The following is a 27,298-nucleotide window of genomic DNA, read 5'->3' on the forward strand; positions in this document are numbered from 1 at the left end:
TCAGTGGAAACCAAGAGAGCTGCAAAGCAGGAAGTTGTGTTCTCGCTATTATGTTACACATCCAGTCACTCCAGCCTTTATACATTACATTTTTGCCTAATTAACTAACTATATTAGAAACATTTTTCATTTTGCACAGCCTATCTATTTAGCCAGTTTTTATTTTTATACTAAACAATTCATTTAAAGTTAACTGTTGATTGGTCTTTTTGGATTAATGAACTGAGACAAAGTTTGCCCAAGTAAAGTGTTGGCTGCCACTTTCCTGGCCTGCCAAAAATGTTCCATACTTTCTGTAGGTCATCTTAATATTAAAGGGGTTGTTCACCTTTTTTCAGTTCAATTGTTTTCAGATTGTTCCCCAGAAATAAAGACCTTTTTTGATTGCTTTCTGTTTTTTATTTTTTACAGTTTTTTCAAAATCTAAGTTTAATGTCCCTGTCTCTGGTGTTTCAGTCTGGCAGTTCAGTAATTCAGTTGCAGATTTTAAACTGTTACAATTTTGCAACATTTAGTTGATACATTTCTCAGCAGCATCTCTGGAATATTAGCAACTATTGTATCATTTCTAACCGCTTCCTTTAAAGGAGAACTCAAGCCTAACTAAAGAAGTAAGTAGAAATGTTGTACATGCTGTTTTGTGCTTCTGTACCAGCCCAAGGCAACCACAGCCCTTTAGCAGTAAAGATCTGTGTCTCCAAAGATGCCCCAGTAGCTCCCCATCTTCTTTTCTGCTATTCACTGCACATGCTCTGTGCTGCTGTCACTTACTGAGCTTAGGGACCCACTCACAATATACAGTACACATAGAATAGAAATGTCACAATATAAGGCTGATTAGTAATTAATACAGATAATTACTACATGACAGCACAGAAACCAGTGCAATTAGCATCAGAATTTAATAATCAGCAAACCTGTAGCATCAGCTTATATTACAGGGGAAGCTCATTTTCTGCTGGATAATTAGTGACGAGCCCTAAGCTTAGCTTCTCAACAGCCAATCAGAGCCCACTGAGCATGTGAGTGTCACAGACACTTTCCAAGATGGTGACCCCCCTGTGACAAGTTTGAAGTCCTGGATCATTGCTGCTATTGACAAGCTGGAACTTTAGCATCATGCAATAAGTTCACTATATAAAACATGCCATTTTTAGCCATATTAATTTTTAGGGTTGAGTTCTCCTTTAATGAAACCCAGGTATTTTGCTCAGCAGGGACAAAGATAAGAAATGTATCAACTAAGTGTATCAATTTAGAACAGTTTACAGGGTCGGCGACCCCTCTCCCAGAACTGCTTTAGAAGGGGAAAAATGACACTTTACACTTCAATATTAGAAAAATGGTCACACATAAAAAATAGAAAGTAATTGGAAAATGTCTTTATTTCTGGTGAACAATCTGAAACCAACTGAACTGAAAGAAAAAAAAGTAGGGATGCACCGAATCCTGACTTTTTGTCACAAAACAAGGAAGTAAAAAAGTTTTTTGCATATGCAAATTCGGGTTTGGTATTCGACCGAACCTTTCGCAAAGGATTCCGGGGGTTCAGCTGAATCGAAAATAGTGGAAAAAAGTGTTGGAAGGTGAACAACCTCTTTAACGTATGACACCCTCTCCCAGTGTGAGGATTATATAGATACAGGGGGCAATAAGCCTCACTTCCCATTTTGGTGGCAAATGCACACAAATGTAGAAATTGAGGTCACAACAGTGATACATTTCAGATATACAGAATACATATTGGTTATGGGCTGCCGCTGGTTCTAAGGCCTAAGTTCACACGTTCATAGAGATGTGAAGGGGCAATAACCATTGTGGTGCCATAAAGAGCTGATTTTGCATGTCTGACCTGATTTTCCCCGTAGGTATGATGACTACGATTATGGGGAAGTTAATCAGTTACTGGAGCGCACTCTGAAGGTTTACATTAAAACAGTCACCTGCTACCCTGAGCGAGCCACCAAGCGCATGTATGATAGCTACTGGCGTCAGTTCAAGCACTCGGAGAAGGTACGTGCCAGCTAGCCAGACGCACAGCATTGTAGTTATAAATAGAGGCACAGCTTCTTATATTGTGACTGACCCAACAGCCTCATTGCTGTGTCTGGCTTCCGTACTGGAGGTGCCTCCCAGCATCCTTCAGTTCAGTTGCCTATGACTGACCAAAGGCCTCAAATAAATGATGATGATGATGATATATACTGCAGACAGCAGAGGGTCACAGATCTGGCTTCTTAAAGGGAATGTCAACCCCAAAAATATTGTTATTTTTGCCTAATAAAAGAAAACATCTTTCTAAGCAACTTTGCAATATACATTCATTATATTTTTCTATGGTTTTAAGTCCTATGGTATTTGTATATGTATTGCTACTGAAAGCATTGTTTTTCCGACCCTTTCTGTTCTCTGTATTGGGGGCTCAGACTGTTGATACAATGAACTTGGGCTTCTGCAACATTTTGCAAATGCTGCTTGGTTTTACAAATAACGCTTAAAACACTGAACATTTTTAATAAACGTCTATTGGAAAGTTGCTTATACTTGTGTTTTCTTTTATAAGGCTGGATACCACGCTCCTTTCCGGGTCACGGGCGGGTTGAGCTCTTCTTACTGCTCTCCTTGCCCTTCCAATTCCGGCTTCCAATTGCAAATAGTCTCAGAATATCACTCTCTACATCATACTAACAGTTCTTTTAAAGGTGAACAACCCCTTTAACACGTGTTTTTGTTCCCCATTCTTTCAGGTGCACGTGAACCTACTTCTGATGGAAGCCCGAATGCAAGCGGAGCTCCTGTATGCTCTCCGTGCCATAACCCAGCACCTGACCTGAGGGGCCTCTCCATCTCTCAGCCCTTAGACAGCACCTGGAGCAGTCTGGGATGTAGCACCCAACATATATGCATAGCTAGTATCAGAGTTTGCCCATATTCTGTGGGGTAATGTGCAATGATCTCTCCTATTTGTTTCTCCCTGCGTATTACTAACGTTAGCAGACATAGCACTACTATTTCCTTTTACTCTCACATTTTTATTTTGTTTTTTTACTGTTGTTCAGCAGTACCTGCTATACTGACAGCATTTCCATTGCATTTTCTATCAGAACGAGATATTTTGTTTTTTTTTTTGATAGCCTATATGGACTGGTATTTTCTACAGGAAAAAAATTCTCCATCAAACTGAAAAATAAGCTGTACTGTTTGCATCTGCCGCCAGCAATATGGCTGAAAGGACTGATTTAGTGCCATAAATGGAACCCGTTGTTCTGCATATGTTTTGCTAGCAATATGAAGCTGCTTCAGTGCCCGGGGGAATCGCTAAAGCGGCCAAAATGGACTTTTTACTAAAGGCTTTACTGACAAATCAAATGTGAAATGGAGCCATGCGTTTTAGGCTAGTTTTGCAGCAGTGCTACTGAATCACTCCTGGGTTAACCCTTTGAGAACCTGCAAGGCTTAAACCGAAGATACGTCCAGAATGTTTGAAGTTGACGTATTCCTTTTTCCGGATGCGTAGCCGAGACGTGCATTCATTGTATTCAAGGTTCCCTTGTTAATGGGGTCGGATAGGGCTGTTATCTAACAGGAGACTGAATGGATATCCAAAGTGGAATTTGTGCTGGAATTAAATTGGCTGGTTTGCAGCCAGATGGGTGTGACTGTAAAATCCTTATGTATCCCATTGGGCCCTGCAGTGCTTGGACACAACTGCATGAGTGCAGTAACCAATAGCAACCAGGTTTTCCCTGACCTATAAGCACAATGCCCCTTAAAGTGCACAAAGTGATAGTGACCCTACTTGTCTATTCACTTTCTATGCACTTCCTATATTTAGTTTTAACTCCCAGCTGAACCAAAAGCCTGGTATTAACAATCTAAAAATGCAAATATCTCAGAAAACGCTAAAAAAAAAGAAAAGGAAATGAATGTAAATGACATCCACTTGTTGCTTGCCTTTAGATGCCCTTTAATAGCTTTACATGGTTTTTTTTTTCTGCCGTTCTTCAAACGGCTATGTGGTTGCTAGGGCTTATTTGCCCTAGAAACCAGGCAGCAGTTTGTATGTCAAAATGGAAGTTCAGTGGGAGAGGGCCTGAAATCAAAGCCATTAAAAATAACCTTCACAGCCCCATACAACATATATAGGGGCAGCCCCATACAACATATATAGGACCAGCTGAAAAGTTGCTCAGAATAGGTCTTGCCATGACATACTAAAAGTAAATATATCTGTAAACTTCCCCTTTGAAGTGGTTGTCCGCCTTTAAGTTAACTTTTAGTATGGTGTAGAGAGTGATATTCTGAGACAATTTGCATTTGGTTTTCATTTTTTATTATTTGTGTTTTTTTATTTATTTGGCTTTTTATTCAGCAGCTCTCCAGTTTTCAGTTTCAGCAATCCGGTTGCTGGGGTCCACATTCCCCTAGGAACCATGCATTGATTTGAATAAGAGACTGGAATATGAATAGGAGAGGCCTGAATAGAAAGATGAGTAATAAAAAGTAGCAATAACAATACATTTGTAGCCTTACAGAGCATTTGTTTTTTAGATGGGATCAGTGACCCCCATTTGTAAGCTGGAAAGAATCAGAAAAATAATTCAAAGACTATAAAAAATACATAACGAAGACCACTTGAAAAGTTGCTTAGAATTGGCCATTCTATAACATACTAAAAGTTATAAGGGCAAAGACACACGTTCAGATTTGGGGAGATTAGTCGCCCGTTGGAGCGACTAATCTCCCTGGACTGCCTTCCACCGGCTAGAATAAAAATCGATGGCAGGGTGGCTCTCGGAGCACTTCGTTTTCTGAAGTCGCCTGAAGTTTCCTCGTGAGGCGACTTCGGAAAACGAATCTCTCTGAGCGCCACCCCGTCAGTGATTTTCATTGTAGCTGGCAGCAAGGCAGCTCAGGGAGATTAGTCGCTCCGTAAGAACAGATTTGTCGCCAGGCAACTAATCTCACTGAATCTGACCGTGTGTCTCTGCCCTTAAGGTGAACCACCCCTTTAAGGCTGATCGTGCCTGAAACACATCACTGGCGCCACCTATTGATTTCATTGGAAGGTAACAGTAGGGCCTATTTCAGCATTCAGCCTGTTTAAAAAAAAAAGGTGTCACAGAAGGCCCAGTTTAAATATGTTCTTTATTACAAAGCCTGCCTAATTTAATCTGGAATTAATGATGCTGCGTTAAACATGCATATGTTTCCTCTGCCCCACCCACCGTGCCCCTTGCTTTTGCCCTTGTGCCAAACTGACCAGTTCTATTGGCCGTTGGGAATCAGAGCACCTACCAGTTGCACCCTAATTATAGCATGCACCATCCCAGGAAACCCAATCACAAATCAGCTTTTGCACAAATTATTTTGGCTTCCTTAAACGAACAGGCTGCCTTTATTTTCCAAGTCCTCTAAAAAAAATATATATATATTTTTTTTTATTTAAAATATTTACTCTGAATCGGGGGGGACACAAACTTGCAGCTCTCCCAGAATCCCTCTGACAGCCTTGAGTTGCTGGGAGTTGTTGTTCACAAGAGCTGCAAATGTATCTCTGCTCTTAATCATTTTACCTTCAGCCTCCAAAATTGTGATGACAAGTCTGCCCTGTTAGTGAACAAAGGTAAAGTGCAATAAATATATATATATAATATATATATATAATATAATATAATATATATATATATATATATATATATATATATATATATATATATATATATATATATATATATATATAACCAAACTATCGAAAAAACCGCACAGCCAGGACTTCCATAAAGTGTGAAATATATATATACATAAAGTATATATATATATATATATATATATAATTTTTGTATGGGGGGGAGGGAGTAGGGACTCTCACTACCATATCTGCTTATAAAAACCCGTTTGGATTCAGTGAAGCCTTCATGTATTCCCCCCCACCCAAGGCAAAGCACACGTATAATATAATATCAAATATAACCTTTATTTTTATGCTTGCCCTTTAAATAAGGCTTCTGTTATATAGTATAAATACATAGGAAATGGGGAGGATACTCTTGTCCCAACGTCCAATAGAAACTTAGAATGATTGGGGTTAACCCTCTCTTATGCAGTTAAGTCCTTTTATTTCCCGCAACTGAAAGCCTTAAAATGCTAATGTCACACAGGCAACTGGATCCTAAAATTCCTTAAAAAAAAAACATTGTACAAGTCTTTGAAGGTGATTGGCTGCTCATGAGCTGTACCTCATCGTCAGGGTGTCGTATCCTCTGTTGGTCCCAAGCTGACCCATAGCAACACTGTGTGTGACTCCCAATAGTAAATAGGTCCAGAGAAGAGGAGATTTGTTGTGCTGCTTCCGGGCTGCAGCTGAATGTAGAACACATTACCAGCAACGTAGATTTGTATTTGTATTATAGCTTGTAAATAGGATAAATGTCATGCTGTGAAACCAACTTCAAGGCCCATGTCACACTGGGGTTCTGGTATTGGCTGGTCCTGGATCCGACTGTTGTTCTTTGATTGGCCAGTGGGTGATACTCGCTATCCTGCCCTGTGACTGCCGCTCTGTAGCAGTGATCACTATGCCCTGTGCTACTTTGCCCCCAAAAAGATAAGTAAATCTTTAAAATATGTGAATGTAAAATAATTTTTTTTTCAATTCCAAGATAATAAAGCAGTGGTCCCCAACCAGTAGCTCGCAAGCAACATGTTACTCACCAACCCCTTGGATGTTGCTCCCAGTGGCCTCAAATCAGGAGCTTGTTTTTGAATTCCAGGCTTAGAGGCAAGTTTTGGTTGTATAAAAACCAGGTGCACTGCCAAACAGACCCTCCTGTAGGCTGCCAGTCCATAGGGGTACCAAACAGCCAATCACAGCCCTTATTTGACATCTCCATTGACATTCTCATGCTTGTGTTGCTCTCCAACTCTTTTACATTTAAATGTGGCTCACGGGTAAAAAGTTTGGGGACCCCTGTATTAAACGATACATGTACTGTTAATATGAAAGAATATGTTACAACAGCGCCACCTGCTGGTCATTTCCCCACCAGTCTGACCACCAAGTAGTGAAGGAAGTTGTCAGGAGAAAGAAAGAGGCTGCTCTGATGTTCTTCTGCTTAGGAAAGATGTGAGAAAGGTTTCTAATTTTTTTCCTAAGCAGAAGAACATCAGAGCAGCCTCTTTCTTTCTCCTGACAACTTCCTTGACTACTTGGTGGTCAGAATGGTGGGAAAAAGACCAGCAGGTGGCGCTGTTGTAACAAAATTAATTCATATTAACAGTACATATATCCTTTAATATCTTGGAATTAAAAAATAAATAAACAATAATTGTACATTACTTATCCTTTAACCATGCTGTCAATAGGGGGTGATGTTCTGTGTATGAACCCCCCCGAAGAGACAAGCCCTGGCCTGTGTCCAGCCGTGAGTAAGGCCAGGCCTGATTGTGATCAGTATTAGCACAATGACCTAGAGATAGAAAGTCTTATAGTGTTTGGTACTGCGCCGATAGATATAAGCTGTAAGTGCTCCTTTCCTTGTACAGACATGTGTGTCCTGCGTCCCTGCACATATCTGTCAATGTGAAGCACACGCTATATCAGTCAGCCGGATAGATCATATGCAATTAATAGTAGGGGTGCACTGAATACACTATTTTGGATTTGTCAAATCCTTCACAAAAGATTCAGCCGATTCCTAATTTGCATATGCAAATTAGGGGTGATAAGGGAAAAAAATTCTTCCTTGTTTTGTGACAAAAAGTCTTGCGATTTCCCTATCGCCCATAATCTGCATATGCAAATTGGGATTTGGTTCGGCTGGGCAGAAGGATTCGGCCGAAGCCTTCTGAAAAAAGCCAAATCCCGGACTGAATCCTGGATTCGGTGCATCCCCAATTAATCAATATCAGATTTACTGTCCGGAGATCCCGGTGATGCGCTTCTCCGGCTGTAGGTAGTTACAGTCATTTAATCAGATTTAATTCTTGTTTTATTTTTTTTAATTTGTTTACTTTCTTTATGTATATATACACACACAGTCACTTTAATGCAGCCGTCTCATCTATTCGTCCATTCCTATGCAAGCCTGACTGCCGGCTTGTTACTCTGACTGTCAGTGTGTGGCCAGCCAAGAAAATGGGAGGACTAGAAGCTGCCTGTTAGTAACCAATCAGAAGGTTGTGAGTACATAGATTACTCTCTTTGCTATAGGCAGTGAGTTTGTGCTCAGTCCTTGAGCCGGCCCCCTTTCCTGTAAGCCCCACCCTGTTTCAGGTGACTAGACTCCACCCCTAGAGAGCAAGGCCAGACGGGAGTTGTAACTGGGGAGTAGATGGCACGGGTGCTTTAAACTTCATTTACATGGAACAGTAAGGTGAAAATATAAGCTTTTTTTCTTGCCTTTAGAGATGATATCTTCTTTATTTGAGTAACGTTTGTGTTTTTTTCTTTTTTTTGTACAGTCTAAAGCAGGGTTGAACCTGTGGCCCTTGAACAGTTGCTGAACTGTAACACCCAGCACCTCTTTTTTGGCTTTTGCCTGGTTGCTGGCAGTTTGAGGGCCCCCCGTTTTCAATCCCTGTTCTAGAGCGAGCAGATAGGAAACTGTTTATCCTTTGGTGTAATGTAATGAAAGCCTTAAAGGTCTAGTAACCCATACCAACAAGTCAGAAGTCGGATTTTCGGTCATGTGACCGGTAACCGATGCCTGCTGATTGGTTGCTGTGCATTACTAGACCTGTTGGCGACTTTGTGAATTTTATTATGTGACCTGAATGTAAAAATGCCTTATTGGTAAGGGTTCTGAGCTAAACTGGGGAAAGAGGTAGCAAGCTTCAAGTAGCCCCTCCTGTATAGACCCCCACACCAGCATGGTGTGTCTGAAAGGGTCTCCATATATTAACATTTCTTATTAGAGGGAACCATGGTGCTTTGGCTAATGCAAGGAATGAAAACCTTAATGGTCTCACCAGCTGAGGATGCTGGTCAATGTAGTCCATCAGTATTTGACTCTGGGGGGGGATATATTCAGTTTTACAAGTAGGCTTAATCTTCCATCGCTTTGCTTTCAATTGGGCAGTAAATGATTATGGGAACAGCACTGCTTCTCTGCATTAATACCTTTGTGGGAGCTGTCATACTGCTAGCGAGAGCCTCAGTATAAATGTAAAAACGTTGTTAAAGGAGAAGGAAAGCTACGGAGGCATTTTATTGCCAATAGATATATTTATATTTAATCTATAGAATGTTTTGCCATACCTGAGTAAAAAGCTCTAGAAGTTCTCTGTTTAGAATAGCAGCTGCAGTTTTAGCTTGGTGTGACATCACTTCCTGTCTGAGTCTCTCCCTGCTCACTCATAGCTCTGGGCTCAGATTACAGCAGAGAAGGGAGGGGGGGGGGAAGAGGAGCAAACTGAGCATGCTCACGCCCAGGGCAAGGAGATTTAAGATGAAAACAGGAAGTCTGATACAGAAGCCCATGAGTACACAATAGAAGGAAAGAAATGTGGTGTTTGTTTTGACAGAGGACTCTCTGCTTTGAGGTTTAACTGGTATATTTAGGTGGACCTTTCTGATAAGGCTTACTTATGTTTAACCTTTCCTTCTCCTTTAAATAGATTGCTATAGAGTTCATCAAAATGTGCCAACACTCAGAGGAAATCTATATGGCAGTCCCCATTAACGTATAAATGCAAATACAGAATTTCAGTGCACTCCAAGAGCCCAAACTGAAGTTGTGGAAGAGAAGCCTAATTTTACTGAAGGCATATTTTCCCTTTAGCTGAGACTACGTCATGGCGTTTCCTTCCGAAACAAAGGTGCCGAGTACCGTCCGTTCCGAATCAGTACATCTTTCTACATTGACGTGCAACTACTTTTGAAGAGTTTTTGGCTTTTGCCAATATTTGCCTATAAATGTGTTCTTTTTAATAGGAATGTGCAGTAGCAGAACTACAACTCCCAGCATCCTCCTACCAGCGCTGCTGGGAATTTTAGTTCTTTCCATTTTTTTTTTTTTCCTTTAGTTTTTTTAAGATTGAGAATTCAGAGCTCTGGATTGTTTGACTTTTCTTTTCCCCCCCTATTTTGTGGACTTGAGAGGGAGTAGCTTCTGTCTCTGGGGGGAGTAGCTTCTCGCCTCTGTCTCGTTCACTGAAGGGGTTAAAGTGTTGTGCCAATTACCCATGAGCCTCGGTGGCGTTTAGCTAGAAAGCTGCAGTGAGAGGTGCCTGCGTGTGCGAGTGTTTGGGAGGTAGTGCTGACAGCCAATCACAAACCTGCACTTTTTTTGTGAAAGAATATATTTATACTGTAGGTACCGAGCTTGGGGGTTGGTGTGAGAGCCGTGTCACATTTATACTTACAGCTTGTTACCATTAGACATCTTTGTTCAATAAAATTGGAATAAATCAAATTGCTGCCTGTGACCTGTTTCTTGAGGCTCAAATCACCTTTACTTGTAGATTCAGCATTCTGCCACTAGATGGCGCACACATAGCAAATTAGCAGCATATAAAGATCCTTGGAATATGGCATTGCTGCAAAGTCATCTAAACTCAGTGTTCACTTGCTACACGGCCCAGCAAGCTGCTGACTCGTCAACAATGGCACTCAGTGCCTACCTTAGAGACCTTAAAGGATAAGTAAACCTTAAAAATATGTGAATGTAAAATTGATGAGAGTGCTATTCTAAGAACGTTTGCAATGTACATTCATTATTTATTTTTTAATTCCAAGATATTAAAGGATACATGTACTGTTAATATGAATGAATTTTGTTACAACAGCGCCACCTGCTGGTCATTTCCCCACCAGTCTGACCACCAAGTAGTCAAGGAAGTTGTCAGGAGAAAGAAAGAGGCTGCTCTGATGTTCTTCAGCTTAGGAAAAAAATTAGAAAAAACCTTTATATTATAATTATGGTTATGAATATCGGAGAATTTTTGAGGCTGCTATTTAATGACACCATAATAATGCTGCTTATTACACCATAGTAGTTGTGCTTACATTTGAATTGTGACCTTTTAATTATATCAATTGTGTTTTTATTGGTGTGGTTATATAAGGAGTTCACCCACAGGAGGCGCCTTATGCTTCTGATGACGTGACATTCAGTCACAAAACGTGATAAGCTAATTCCCCCTGCCTACTCCCACTGATGTATTTTAATATGGATTAATAAAGATTCAACTGCTTTTAATCAAGTTTGGTTTCCCCGCTAACCAATGGTCCGGTGATGTTACCCTTGCTATCAAATTGTTTCCAAGAAAAAAATTAGAAACATTTCTCAAATCTTTCCTAAGCAGAAGAACATCAGCCTCTTTGTTTCTCCTGACAACTTCCTTGACTACTTGGTGATCAGACTGGTGGGAAAATGACCAGCAGGTGGCGCTGTTGTAACAAAATTCATTCATATTAACAGCACGTGTATCCTTTAATATCTTGGAATTAAAAGAAAATAACAAATGTACGATGCAAATAGTACTCTCACCAATTTTATATTTACTTATTTTAAAGGTTTACTTATCTTTTAAATCTGGCAACACATACTATAACTGCCATGTTACAGGGTCCCTCCTACCAAGCGATGTGGTCAGTTTTATTATGGAGGTATCATATCACCGCTAATCCGCCAACATGGGGTAAAAGAGAGTGATGGGGGGCTGCATTCTCTTCATCTGTGTCTGTGTGTATTGTACAGATATTGGACTGATCAGCTTGTGGGCTCATTGGCTGAATATCAAGAAAGCCAGCCCCTGTGTGTCCAGCAATGGCCGTGTCAAGGTGAGAAAAATGGAAACCAGAAGGAGGGAACAATGATATTTTTATGGTTTAGGGCAAAAATTATAATCAATATCTGTAAAATGAAGTGGGGAAACTGGCAGTGAACAATACCATAGTAATGCCATTGAGAGGTAGAACTGAGCAGAGAAGCGTCAGGAGACCCTTCATTCATCAGTAATTTAAAGGGGACCTGTCAGTGGTACATGGCACCTCATTCTGTCTACGGGAGATCCTGCCTTGTAATACTAGTGATAAAAATCCCCCACAGGGTTTAATGTTTTGTACACCTGCTATTGCTGCTGAAATGCAGAATCTGACAGCTTGTTTATATTCTCTGCACTGCTGTTTTTGACTCCTAAAACAATGTAGTAGAAGCCAGCTGATTCACAGACCTGGAGGAAAACAGGAAAGGGCTGCACTCTGTGGATCAGTTCCGTCCATATGTTCCCAAGGAAAACATTAACTCACAGGAATCAAAAGTCTCAAATGACACTTGGTATTTAATTTCCCCTTTAATTATGCCTTTTTATTGGCGCTTGAATTGAGCGTGTGTGTGTGTATAACCCAGTGTCACTGTCAGAAATAAAATCCCTGTGTGCAGTGACATTATAATCCAGCCGGGAATGGAAAACAAATCAGCCGTGTCTTTGGCCCCATCTAGTGGCATTTCACTCCAAATGGAAAATGTTGGCGTCAAAGAGAAAAACAGGAATAAATTGGTGTAATTGTAATTCCTGAACACCCTTCCCAATATATATCGCTACCTTGTGTTATATTATGGGCTGGTATGGGGGGTCCATGTCAAATGTGCTGTTTTGTTGGCTGCTCTGGGGGTAATTATCCCACAGTTTGTGTGGATTTATATTCATAGAATGGGGGGATTGTTAAAATGATGAAATCGGGCTTTATAAGGACTGTAGGTGTCCTGTATGGGCCCATGGGTATTTTTGCACCCCCCTCTAGCTGCAGATTTGGTGCAGCCCAACTAAAAGCGTCATGTTAGTTACCCTTTAAACTCTTCCCAGACTGTTGTCACTCCCTCCATGTTCTAACAGAGATAAGCTATATACACAAACATCCTGCTGACCTTCTGTACCAGAAAAACTCCTGAATACTACTTCCTGTTGCGAACAAACTCCTGAATCCGACTTCCTGTGCCGAACAATCTCTAGAATCCGACTTCCTGTGCCGAACAATCTCTAGAATCTGACTTCCTGTGCCAAACAAACTCTTGAATCCGACTTCCTGTTCTGAACAAACTCTTGAATCCGACTTCCTGTTCCAAACAAATTCCTGAATACAACTTCCTGTTCCAAACAAACTCTTGAATCCGACTTCCTGTGTCAGACAAACTCCTGAATCCGACTTCCTGTGCCAGACAAACTCCTGAATCCTACTTCTTGTGCCGAACAAACTCCTGAATCCGACTACCTGTGTCAGACAAACTCCTGAATCGTGACTTCCTGTGCCGAACAAACGCCTGAATCCGACTTGCTGGGCCGGTCAAACTCCCGAATCCGACTTGCTGGGCCGGTCAAACTCCCGAATCCGACTTCCTGTGCCGAACAAACTCCTGAATCCGACTTGCTGGGCCAGTCAAACACCCGAATCCGACTTCCTGTTCCAAACAAATTCCTGAATACAACTTCCTGTTCCAAACAAACTCTTGAATCCGACTTCCTGTTCCAAACAAATTCCTGAATACAACTTCCTGTTCCAAACAAACTCTTGAATCCGACTTCCTGTGTCAGACAAACTCCTGAATCCGACTTCCTGTGCCAGACAAACTCCTGAATCCTACTTCTTGTGCCGAACAAACTCCTGAATCCTACTTCTTGTGCCGAACAAACTCCTGAATCGTGACTTCCTGTGCCGAACAAACGCCTGAATCCGACTTGCTGGGCCGGTCAAACTCCCGAATCCGACTTGCTGGGCCGGTCAAACTCCCGAATCCGACTTCCTGTGCCGAACAAACTCCTGAATCCGACTTGCTGGGCCAGTCAAACACCCGAATCCGACTTCCTGTTCCAAACAAATTCCTGAATACAACTTCCTGTTCCAAACAAACTCTTGAATCCGACTTCCTGTTCCAAACAAATTCCTGAATACAACTTCCTGTTCCAAACAAACTCTTGAATCCGACTTCCTGTGTCAGACAAACTCCTGAATCCGACTTCCTGTGCCAGACAAACTCCTGAATCCTACTTCTTGTGCCGAACAAACTCCTGAATCCGACTACCTCTGTCAGACAAACTCCTGAATCGTGACTTCCTGTGCCGAACAAACGCCTGAATCCGACTTGCTGGGCCAGTCAAACTCCCGAATCCGACTTCCTGTGCCGAACAAACTCCTGAATCCGACTTGCTGGGCCAGTCAAACACCCGAATCCAATTTCCTGGGCCGGACAAACTCCTGAATCCGATTTCCTGGGCCGGACAAACTCCTGAATCCGACTTCCTGTGGCGAACAAGCTCCTGAATCCGACTTGCTGGGCCGGTCAAACTCCCGAATCCGACTTCCTGTGCCGAACAAACTCCTGAATCCGACTTGCTGGGCCAGTCAAACTCCCGAATCCGATTTCCTGGGCTGGACAAACTCCTGAATCCGACTTCCTGGGCCGGACAAACTCCTGAATCCGACTTCCTGGGCCGGATATATCCAGAATCCGACTTCCGGGGCCGGACAAACTCCTAAATCCGACTTCCTGTGCCTGACAAATTCCTAAATCTTATTGTGAGGATGTGCTCTCTCCTTGCAGGGGCGCCACTTGGCCCACACAGCCAGAATCACAACTGTCACACAGCAGCGGGATTGTGGTTTACTATAGTTTCTTTGATGGCAGATACAGTGGATTGTTTCAAGAAAGGGTCGGATGCCCTTTAAGCAAAGAATTCTGGGATCTGTCCAATGGGAATTACTGGGCATGGCTTAGGGAAATTTGGCCTTGGATGGGAGGCCGTTAAAGGCACAGTGACCGGTTATCCTGGGAAGGCACTTTATACAAAATAAAAGTGTTTGTACATGGGGTTATTATGCTGAGTGGATCTTATATTTATAGAGGAGACTGGATCCGTTCCAGCATCAGGAACAAGCTGATATGTGCCAACGCCCTGTGCTGAGTCACGCCAGCCGCTCATGGGAACTCATAACAGGAGCAAAAAAGTCTGTAGAACAGGAATCATGAGTCCGACCCAAGCACAGTGTTCAACCCAATCCTTATAGCAGCACTGGGAACCCAATAGCACCCCCTTGTGGTGGAACAATAAAGACACAAGGGGTTCCTTTACAAGTTTACCATAACTCCAGCATAAATGCTACTGCACTAAATGGTGCAAATTCAGTTTGCACCTGTTTTTTTTTGTTTGTTTTTTTTGTTTTTTTTGCACCTAGCTCCCCATCCTGCACTTTGTAAAAGTCGGCAGTTTGTTTCCATTAGTGCAGAGTGAGCTTGTCAGCGAGTGCATTGAGCCAGTGGCCCCTTATAGAAGGCAGGAGGGGGGGCTGCTGTGTGTATGTTGTACATAGCACTGACTTTATATTAATTGCACCAACCCAACACTTCTAAATATGGCTGTGTATCAGCAGCACAGTGCAGCGAGAATGAAGAATGAAGTGCTCCGAGGGTGGGGGGGTGGAATTCCCATGGAGCTGAGCATAAACCATTGAGTGAGTGTTTGGGGATTATTCTGCATTCCACTCATTCCCCAGTATAACTGTGAGTCTCATGTCATCTCCCCACTAAACACACAGGGAGTAAAGCACATCAGCCATTATTAAAGGGGAAGTGCAACTTTTCAATATACATTCATTACATATTCCCACTGGATTTAAAGTTAAAGCGTAAACATCATTTTCTATTGAAAGCAGCATCTGTGTGTCCCTTGGTATCACCTGCACTGCTGCTCCAGACTACAGGGATCGTTTACTATGTGCAAGGCAGTGTGCAAAGCGCAAACAGACACAACCCACCATGTCAATCTGAATAAGCATTAAGGGGTGCACTTTTGAGCCCTTTAGCGTTTTTGCACTTACAGCAGGGGCAGTTGTTAAAGACCCCTTATATGTATCAATAGAACAATGTAGGGGTAATCTGCTCTCCTCCAGCATCGTGAGAAACGGAGTCATGGGTAAAAGGGAACCGACTAATGCTTCATTGTTTTAGTGGTATATGTATTCAGCACCAGCAGTGCAGTGACAGATACTGCTTCAACAACACATTTACAGAAACAGTCATATGAAAAAGTTTTGGAAACCCTATTAATTATTTTAAGTTTTGTTTATCATTGGCTGAGCTTTCAAAGTAGCAACTTCCTTTTACAGGACAAGTGAAACTAAAAAAGTAGATAGAAATGTTGTACATGATATTTTGTGCTTCTGTACCAGCCCAAGGCAACCACAGCCCTTTAGCAGTAAATATCTGTGTCTCCAAAGATGCCCCAGTAGCTCCCCATCTTCTTTTCTGCTGATTCACTGCACATTCTCTGTGCTGCTGTCACTTACTGAGCTTAGGGACCCACTCACAATATACAGTACACATAGAATAGAAATGTCACACTATAAGGCTGATTAGTAATTAATACAGATAATTACTACATGGCAGCACAGAAACCAGTGCAATTAGCATCAGAATTTAATAATCAGCAAACCTGTAGCATCAGCTTATATTACAGGGAAGCTCATTTTCTGCTGGATAATTAGTGACGAGCCCTAAGCTTAGCTTCTCAACAGCCAATCAGAGCCCACTGAGCAGGTGAGTGTCACAGACACTTTCCAAGATGGTGACTCCCTGTGACAAGTTTGAAGTCCTGGATCATTGCTGCTATTGACAAGCTGAAGATGTTCAGCAAGATGTTCTGGCAGGTCTTTGGAGGTGATCTTTGGGTTGTCTGTAACCATTCTCACAATCCTCTGCATATGCCACTCCTGTATTTTTCTTGGCCTGCCAGACCTGGGTTTTAAAGCAACTGTGACTGTGGCCTTCCATTTACTGATTACATTCCTTACAGTTGAAACTGACAGTTTACACCTCTGTAGCCTTCCCCAAAACCATGATACTGAACAATCTTTGTTTTCAGATCTTTTGAGAGTTGCTTTGAGGATCCCATGCTGTCACTCTTCAGAGGAGAGTCAAACAGAAGCACAACTTGCAATTGGTCACCTTAAATACCTTTTCTCATGATTGGAGACACCTGCCTATGAAGTTCAAGGCTTAACCAATCTGGTGTCGCCAGTAATCAGTATTGAGCAGTTACATGCCTTCAAATTAGCAAAATTACCAGTTTTTCACATTTGATTTCATTTCATACAACTGAATACTGCTTCACACAAATGGCCACAAAAATCCTTTCTACAAAATATTTTGATGGCTCAATCATTGGCCCCGGCCCTAGCGCTGCCCTGAAGCTTGGAAGGCAAATATAAAAAATAATATTCCTTGGATACAGCAGAATTGTGCCAGAATCCTGTGAGCTGATAAATGTGCCTTATGCTCAGCAATATTAATAGAGAGTTAGGGCTGTAGCTGATGGTCAATTAGTAATCATTTTATAAACAAGCTCATCGTTAGTGTTAACGAATGACTGATGGATTTAGACAGATCATTCTGTTGCCCGTGTGGCTTGCTCCATAGGCAGCAATGTGTTCTGTTTAGAGCAAAAGCCATTGTCAATTTTATAGATTAACTAACTGGGACATATATATATATATATATAGGGACATGGTCTGGATTCAGTTATTCCTTGGCAGGAACACATTGCTATATTTAAAGGGGTAGCTCACCTTTAAGTTCACTCTTAGTATAATATAACTGGAGAGATGCTGAACAAAAAGGCAAAACATAAAAGGGGTAGTTCACCTTTAAGTTAACTTTTAGTATGTAATCACATGACTAATTCTAAGCAGCTTTTCAACTGTCCTTCATTTTTTCATTATTTATAGTTTTTGAATTATTTGCCTTCCTCTGACTGTTTTCAACTTTCAAACGGGGGTCACTGACCCCATCTAAAAAGCAAATGTCCTGTTAGGCTACACATGTATTGTTATTGCTACTCTTTATTACTCATCTTTCTATTCAGACCTCTCCTATTCATATTCCAGTCTCTTATTCAAATCAGTGCATGGTTGCTAGGGTAAGATGGATCTAAGTAACCAGGTTGCTGAAATCACAAACTGGAGAGCTGCTGAATAAAAAGCTAAATAACTCAAAAACCACAAATAATAAAAAATGAAAACAAATTGCGAATCGTCTCAGTATATCACTCTCTACATCAAACCAAAAGTTAATTTGAAGATGAACAACCCCTTTAATAACCACAAAAATGAAGACCAATTGCAAATTGTCTCAGAATACCACTTTTGGTTTGTACCAAAAACTCATTAAAAGGTGAACCACCTGTTTTGTAGGAAATATCATTCCAACAAATAATTCCTTATAGGATAATTCCCACTTACTTGCAGCTCACAAAGATTAATGCAGGTTCCATAACCGAATTAGAGCCATTAGAGAATCATGTATTTGTACAACGGGGCAGGAGCAGCTGCACTTTATTCCAAGGCATCAGTGCTGAGTATGTTCCTTGGGTTGAGCGAAGGGCACAGCGTTACATTAACAGGATTATCTGGGTTGTGGGCTTGTGGCCGGAGCTGGTAAGTGGCTGGTAAATCTCCTGCCGACTGGAAATCTATAATGTGACTGTGATGCAACGGGGAGCAGACGGCGTGAGGTCAGACTCCATTATTACTCAGTCTCCGGGATCCATAAAGCAGCGCAGAACTGAGTCCAACTGCAGACAGAACAATGGCTTAGTCTCAGGGGCCGGTCCTACAGTTATTGCAGAGCTGCAGCTCCCACAATCCCTCAGTTTGGGGTGGCGGTGGCTACAGATTGGAACCTCTCTAGGCTGTGATCTATGTTCAGCTTTGATGGGCAAGTGCATCTTCCTATTAGTTAAAGCTACAAGATAAGAATTCCCACTCACTGGCCCACTACAGAGCAGAAAGCACAATCTGCATGGAGAGGGGTTATGTGGGTTAAGGGCAGAGACACACGTGGAGATTTGGGGAGATTAAGTCGCCCGGCGACATCGCCTCTTATTCGGGCGACTAATCTTCCTGAACTGCCTTCCCGCCGGCTAGAATCGCAATCGCCGGCAGGATGACACTGGGAACGCTTAATTTTCCGAAGTCGCCCCACGAGGAAACTTCGGGCGGCGTTGGAAAATGAAGCGATCCGAGTGCCTTTCAATCGGCGATTTAAGTTCTAGCCAGCGGGAAGGCAGTTTGAGATTAGTCGCCCGAAGAAGAGGCGATTTGTCGATCAGGCGACTAAATCTCCCCGAATCTCCACGTGTGTCTCTGCCCTAAAGGAGAAGGAAAGGCTAAAATTAAGTAAGATTTATCAGAAAGGTCTATATAAATACACCAGTAAACCCTCAAAGTAATGCTGCTCTGAGTCCTCTGCCAAAATAAACACCACATTTCTTTCCTTCTATTGTGTACTCATGGGCTTCTGTATCAGACTTCCTGTTTTCAGCTTAAACCTCCAGGGCTTGGGCTTGAGCATGCTCAGTTTGCTGTTCCCTCCCTCCCTTCTCTGCTGTAATCTGAGCCCAGAGCTATAAGTGAGCAGAGAGTGTCTCAGGCAGGAAGTGATGTCACAACAAGCTAATATGGCAGCTGCTATCCTAAACAAACAGAGAGAGCTTCTAGAGCTGTTTACGCAGGTATGGTAAAGCATTAGCTTGCACTATTGTGGCTAATCTATTAGCAATAAACTGCTTCTGTAGCTTTCTTTCTCAAGGTTTGTCTTACTGGACAAACAAAAGTGAGTGGAGGGCACTCCAAATAGCAAATGGGTTAATTCCCCTTGATAAAGGCTTCTCGCCTGAAATGTCGGGGTAATTCTCATCTCTGGCAAGGGTGTCTGCTCACTTGTTCGGCTCGATACACGCTTTGAGACATTCTGGTTGTAAATGTCCACATTTTTTTTCTGAATACGTGTAAACTTTTGAACCAAATGGTTTGTAAAACGAATGAATGTATTTTTTACATATAAAGAATTTTAAAAATACCACTGGGTGAATATGGCAGTATTTATTTGAGTGTGCATGCCCTATATATATATATTTACAATAGAAAAACTTACTGGACAACCAGGCAGTGTTCGGTTAGGGTCAGACTGCTGCAGATCTTGGCCAATAATCTGCTTCTCGTCTCCTGCTCTACCTGCAGCCGGACGCATTGTTGGGTGCAGGAAAAAGCAGCGCATTTCGGTGCAGAAACACAACATTTTCCATTTTGAGCCAAAATCTGCTGGCTCTAGCCTTTGACAATCAAGACCAGCCAAAACAGCTGGAGGGCTGATACTTCCTGATGCGGGTACAGACACAGCAACTTTTTGGGGGGATATTTGGGGATTCAACATGATTTGTCCCCTTGTATTCAGAATCCAGTCTGGGGTTTCCTGTAATTCACACCTAAATTTACATAAATCCCCACCACTGAAACCCTCTCTATAAAACACCCCCTGCTGCCATCAGATTTTGTTGGGGGGTGGGAATATTTTGCCTTTAATACGAAGGCGTGACATAGAGCGCCCCCCGCAGGGCACAGTAATGGCTCCGGCTGCTGCAGAGACATAATCCTGTCAATAAACAGGAGGCCCATGGGGAGCAAACAGGATCCTTTGCCTCATGAAATGTTCATTATGCTTCTTTAGTTTCATGCATTTCATTGGCATTAATATTTAATGAGTGCGACATGATTAGTTTTATTTCCTCCCAGCGATGGAACGCTCCCCCAGCCAAGAACTCACCAGCTGCTCCGTGTCATTTGTGCTCTCATGTCACAGACAGAAGAATAGAACATACAGGGCAGAATTAAAGTGTTGAACTACAATGTTCATGGGAAGGAGATACAGACTGAAGTGCAACCTGGGAAACTTATCTTTGGCACCCAAGGCAAGGGTGCTATTTACATCGTTCCCCCACAGTCCCTCCAAACCAGCCCCTATGTCTGGAAGAATTTAAAGAACTAAAGCCTAAATATGAATGTGGCTAAAAATGCCATAGTTTATACAGTGAACTTATTGCACGAGGCTAAAGTTTCAGCTTGTCAATAGCAGCAATGATCCAGGACTTCAAACTTGTCACAGGGGGTCACCATCTTGGAAAGTGTCTGTGACACTCACATGCTCAGTGGGCTCTGATTGGCTGTTGAGAAGCTAAGCTTAGGGCTCGTCACTAATTATCCAGCAGAAAATGAGCTTCCCCTGTAATATAAGCTGATGCTACAGGTTTGCTGATTATTAAATTCTGATGCTAATTGCACTGGTTTCTGTGCTGCCATGTAGTAATTATCTGTATTAATTACTAATCAGCCTTATATTGTGACATTTCTATTCTATGTGTACTATATATTGTGAGTGGGTCCCTAAGCTCAGTAAGTGACAGCAGCACAGAGTATGTGCAGTGAATCAGCAGAAAAGAAGATGGGGAGCTACTGGGGCATCTTTGGAGACACAGATCTTTACTGCTAAAGGGCTGTGGTTGCCTTGGGCTGGTACAGAAGCACAAAACATAATGTACAACATTCCTAGCGACTTCTATAGTTTAGATTTAGTTCTCCTTTAAGGGTCAGTTCAACTGCAAGTGCACTGTACTAGTAAGCCATATTTGTTAACCCACAATGCATCTGACCCCCATAAATCCAGGCTTATTGCAGCTGCAGAGTTTCTCTTGCTAAAAATTGCGACTGACCCCTTTAGAGTGGCACATAGCAGATAATACAGAAACAAGGAGCTGATTCGATAAAGAGCCTCCCAAATACAGGTATGGGACCTGTTATCCATAATGCTTAGGGATTTAACAGATATGGCGTGTTTCTATAATTTAGATCTCCTTACCATAACCTGCTAAAAAAAAATTAGACATGTATTAAACTCAAAGGGCTGGTTTTACTTCCAATAAGGATTAATTATACCTTAGTTGGGATCAAGTACAAGTTACTGTTTTATTATTACAGAAAAAAAGGAAATCATTATTAAACATTTTAATTATTTGATTAAAATGGAGTCTATGGAAGATTGCCTTATCATAAAAAGGGTTCTTACTCCAAGGGACAGATTCATCAAGGGTCGAATTGAAAATTTAAATTTCGAAATTCCAATTTTCAAGTTTTTTTTTATGACCAAAACTGTCAAATTAGACTAGGAAATTGTTCAAATTCGATTCAAATGTTTTTTTGTTTTTTTTTTAAAAAGCAAATTAAATTTTCGACATTTATCATACATTGGCCCTTTAAGAACTCAAGTTCGACTATTCTCCACCTAAAACCTGCCGTATTGCTGTTTTAGTCGATGGGAGACGTCCTGGGATCAACTTGGAGTTGTTTGCAGCCTTCCTGACATTCGAGTTTTTTTTCTGAGAAAAAACTTGAATTGAGTATAAAAAATTAGATTTTTTCTTTTTTTTATAAACTTAGATTGGTTGAATTTCGAGTTCATGGGAGTTTTTAAAAACTCACATGAATTCGAAATTCGACCTTTGATAAATGTGCCTCTAAGCATGGGTGCACCGAGCCCTGTGACTGACCGTTATGAAGGATACAATGGCTCTTTAAAGGGCATGTAAAGGCAAAAAAATAAAATCCCATTTTTACTTTCTTTAATGAAAAAGAAATCTATATCCAATATACTTTAATTTAAAAATGTGTACCATTTTTATAAGAAACCTGACTGTATGCAGTGAAATTCTCCCTTCATTTACTGCTGTGGATAGGAATTGTCAGACGGTCCCTAACTGCTGAGCAGGGAAACAATCATACTTATGAACAGCAGGGGGAGCCCCCGCCTTACTTCCCAGCCATGCAGAACTCAAGCAGCTTTGTTTATGACGATCCCTAAGCAGCCCAGACCACACTGAGCATGTGCACAGTCTTAGTCTTGCAAAGATGTATAACAAAGTTACAAGATGGTGACTCCCTGTGGCCAACTTTGAAAGCATAAATCATTTGTTTGATTAGGCTTGTGGTGCATTAAGTTCATGTTTATATTTAGTATACAAAATACAGCATTTCTAGCCTTATTCTATTTTAGACTTTACATGCCCTTTAAGCATGATATAAAAGAGAGGAACATTTTCCATTTATTCCCATTTATATAGACTAACACTGCTCCACAATTTGAAGCCATTGTCGGCACATCGCGTGTTCCCTCTGCAAACACTCAGCAGCTCTTATATGTGAAGTGCCCCCACTCCCGATAACCCTGAGACACAAACACCAATGGGCTGAGCCCTTCCCACCAATCAGGTTTCCTCGCCAGGTCCCCATGCTAATGACCAATGGAAAAGCAGCACACGGGTAGGTCGTAATGAAGGTACGCAAATTCTAATTTATTGTTTGAGAAAAAGTGCACAGCCTAAAAGCTTCCATTTGGATGTTTAAGAAATGACAAAAAAACGTCGGGAGTTGAGTAAACGAAGCAAGCAATACTGACAGTATGTACAAGTACAGTCCGGCCGCACGACCAGAAACACACAAACGTCCAATCGAAATACATATGTGATACAAAAAAAAGGGGGTTATGTAATAACAGGTGTAAAGTTATATTAACCCACAGCAGACCAGTTAATGTCCCCCCGCTGGACCTGCATCACATGTTACATATTACTTTAACCCCCAAATTTATACTGTATTGGAAACCCAGTGCAACTCCTGTAGGATAGAGAGAAGACATTTGCTTTGGATCCCCTCTGGCCCCAGTAACAGGAAATCAGGTGGCCAATACAATTAGATATATTAGTTGCTGGTGTTTCACAAACGCAGCTCAGACACACCAGCAACTAATGTATCAGAATGTAACAGCTTGGATTCAGGGAGCATGCTCAGTAGAGGCTGAAGCTATGAGAAATGGCAGCAACTAATGTATCAAATTGTACCAGGTTGGATTCAGGGAGCATGCTCAGTAAAGGCCAAAACTAAGAGAAATGCCGGCAACTCATGTATCAGAATGTAACAGTTTGGATTCAGGAAGCATAATCAGTAGAGGCCAAAGCTGAAAGAAATGGCAGCAACTAATGTATCAAATTGTACCAGGTTGGATTCAGGGAGCATGCTCAGTAGAGTCCAAAACTAAGAGAAATGGCAGCAATTAATGTATCAGAATGTAACAGTTTGGATTCAGGGAGCATAATCAGTAGAGGCCAAAACTAAGAGAAATGCCAGCAACTAATGTATCAAATTGTACCAGCTTGGATTCAGGGAGCCTGCTCAGTAGAGTGCAAAACGAAGAGAAATGCCGGCAACTAATGTATCAGATAGTAACAATTTAGAGAAAGGTTAACCAGGATTACGAAGCAAAACTGGGTTATTAGTAACACTTTTAACAGTTACTAGAACAGGTAATATTTCATTATTATTCACCTTTTTGCTTTGTGAGCCCCTACATTCCTAGAAAGTGTTACTGTATCAGTTTGTAGTTTAAGCCTTTTCTATGCTGCTCATTTCTCAGGCTGGCCAAGAGCTTCCCATAATCCTTTATTTATTTTATAATAGACCATGACAAAATCCCCTCTCATTGGCTGTACAAATACCCTACAATTATCCTAGACCATACAAATATCATTTGATAAGATGGGAAGTCTGTTCCCATCCCATTCTTGGGGTGACGGAGGACAATTTGGAAGCCTCCATCTGCCATCTCGGTACGTGGGGCATCTCTATCCAGGGCAAACAGTATGGCATGCAGAAAGCAGACTACTTTATGAATCGTAACTGCAAGAGACCAGTCGCAGGGCTGTATACAATGGAAGTACAATAAATAATGATGGCCCAATTCATCCATCACTTTGCAAATCAGATTCTGACCCCCCCCTCCCCCATTTTTAATATTAATACAATTACAGGTATCGGTAAAAAGTCCACTTGTTCTCGTCTCTCATCAGTGCAATACAGAACAAAGGTACATATTATTCAAAGAAAACAAAGAAACAATCAATGTCAGCAAAATATATCAAATAAAAAAGGCAAAGTCCATAAGGCGAGAAGCAGTGATCCAAACCTAGAATGTATCGGTTCCGTGACTATGCCGAATTCTCTGTACATGGAACATGGACACTTGCACCCTCCTATAGTTATAGAGTCGAACTAAAGTTTCCTACTACTCGTTAACAACCACTTGACCGGGACACGGGTATTACAAGGTTAGGAAACTCTGAGCGTCTCCCAAGTCAGACTTATATTGGTCTAGGAAACACGGGGAGAGCACTTGAGTAACAACATAGAATATATTTCCAAAAGTAAAGGGAGAAATTATAGGAGCAATGTCCTGGGATTGGTGGAACACTCTCGGCGTGATAAGACAACTATCATCCAAAAACCTTAGAGCAGCTCACAAGGTCTAAACCATGTTAGAATAATTTGACACATTTATTTTTCTTCTGTTTGCTCTAAAAAAACTGAATTAGGCTCATAAACACCGATGGGTAAATTGCAGTAAGTCTTTTCAGGTGAAAAACACTCACCAGTTTAAGGAAGGGGTCCAGGTGCAACGCCCTGAACCTTCAGCTGAGGGAGCGGATAACCGTATGTAGATATTGAGCAGGCACTTCATAGGCTCTATGATTAAGCCTATGATTAAGTATCCTGTTGATACGAAACGCATTACGTTGTGTCCTAGTGCTCTCCAATAAATAATTACTTTTTAACTGAAAAGTCTGCCTGGAAGATTGGTTCCTAGAAGTGCCTGCTCAATTTCTACATGCTCTAAACCAAACTGTTCACTGAAAATTAAAGCCAATTTGCCTACCCCTCCCTCCAAAATAAAGTCACCCTCACTGCCCTTTTTTCGAAATGTTCCCTTTCCTTTATTCCCTTTAGTTTCTATGAAGATGTGATTACACAACTATGATCCGAAAACCTAAGAGCAGCTCATGTGGCACAAGGAGGTCTAAACCATGTTACAATAATTTGACAATACTTTTTTTTTGTGGTTATTTTTATCTGTTTCCTCTATAAAAAAAAAACTGTGTACTAAAAATTAAAGCCAATTTGTCTACCCCTCCCCCCAAAAGAAATTCACCCTCACTGCCCCTTCTGCTCGCTTTTCTTTATTACCTTTAGCCTTTATGAAGGTGTTTGCGGGACACCATGAAAAAACCCAGTGTGTCCCGCAAGCCCAGATCTGCAATAGTTCCTTACTAGTTCCTTGTGCACTTTCAGCCTTCCCTAAACTTCCATTGTCTCTTTATCACCTTCCTTTTAATATAATTCCCTAACAAGGATCCATAGGGGGTGCAGTTGTTCCGCCCAAAGGAGCCAGGTAAGATGACAGCCCCATCCTCTATATCAGGGGTCCCCGTGAGCAACATGCAGATGTAAAAATAGTGGGGAAGCAACACAAGCATGAAAAAGTCCCTTGCGTTGCCAAATAAGGGCTTTGATTGCCCATTTAGTAGCCCCTATGTGGACTAGCAGCCTACAGGAGACTCTACTTGGCACTATACTTAGTTTTTATGCAATGAAAACTTGCTTCCAAGCCTGGAATTCAAAAACAAGCACCTGCTTTGAGGCCACTGAGAGCAACATCCATGGGGTTGGTGAGTAACATGTTGCTCACGAGCTACTGGTTGGGGACTCTATATTCTGCAAATTCTGCAGGAATGCTCAAGTGAATTGGAGCGTTATGATTCTAGTCTAAATTCTATGTATTATAACTCAATCAGGTAGAATGAATCCCAAACCCTTGCAATTGACTGTATGGGGCCATTGCTCCAACAGATAGAAAAAGGGACACATCCAGAGCTGGTGCCTATTTCTGCTTTGCCCTCCCTATGACATTTCAGTGCCTGTGGATTAGGCAGCATTATGGCACACGCCAGCTTTATCCTGGATTTAATGCTTTGACTTTGGAAATGAGATCCAATCCCTCTCATCAACTAGTCATTGATTTCCTATATTTAGATGTGAAAACTCTCTAGCCTGAATCCATACAACTGCAATCTCTAATTGGCATACAATTCAATATTTTTTTATTTCTATTATTATTATTATTATTAAGCTGCTGATGGGGAAGGTCAGGAGACATCTGTGTCTTCTGTATTGGGTCGTTCTGCATGGGACATTTAATGAGAAGAAAAAATACCTGCTTCACCCTTCAACACAAACCCACCAAATACAGAGTTTGTTTCTAATAGTTCGCCACAGAGCCCCAATAAACACCCCCAAAATAAGTTCCCAAATCACCATAACCCAGATGGATAAGAGCCAAAGCAGCTGCCCGTTCCTGGCCAATTTACTCAAAGCCTGCGTCCCATCTAAAGAAATTTTCATGGATACAAAACGTAAGATCTACATGACAAAAAACAAAAAGTAAATCGGTATGGATCCCACAGAAAATACAAATGACTTTCAGTAAAGTGCCAGAATAAAATAATCAATCAACGTTATTGACCGAATTCTGATCCCTATCCCGGATCAGCCTTCGTATCCCTCAGACTGTCCTACAAACCTCTGGAA

At 41.5% G+C, this 27,298-nt stretch overlaps 2 protein-coding genes across 2 annotated transcripts in view; one reads left to right on the forward strand and one right to left on the reverse strand.

Moving 5' to 3' along the window:
• The window catches only part of sesn3.L (sestrin 3 L homeolog), a 75,417-nt gene extending 72,048 nt beyond the window's left edge, over nt 1-3,369 (forward strand). Inside the window, 2 exon segments of the mRNA NM_001092009.1 lie at nt 1,869-2,013; nt 2,748-3,369. Coding sequence (NP_001085478.1) covers nt 1,869-2,013; nt 2,748-2,834 — 232 coding nt within the window. The 3' untranslated portion in view covers nt 2,835-3,369.
• Nucleotides 3,370-23,154: 19,785 nt separating this feature from the next.
• endod1.L (endonuclease domain containing 1 L homeolog) overlaps nt 23,155-27,298 on the reverse strand; it is a 15,333-nt gene continuing 11,189 nt past the window's right edge. The window contains exon 2 of the mRNA XM_018247774.2: nt 23,155-27,298. This exon is cut by the window's right edge and continues 1,014 nt beyond it. Within this exon, the coding sequence (XP_018103263.1) occupies nt 27,257-27,298 (42 nt within the window). The 3' untranslated portion in view covers nt 23,155-27,256.

Source organism: Xenopus laevis, chromosome 2L (assembly GCF_017654675.1).
Source record: "Xenopus laevis strain J_2021 chromosome 2L, Xenopus_laevis_v10.1, whole genome shotgun sequence".
In the NCBI taxonomy this organism is placed as follows: domain Eukaryota; kingdom Metazoa; phylum Chordata; class Amphibia; order Anura; family Pipidae; genus Xenopus; species Xenopus laevis.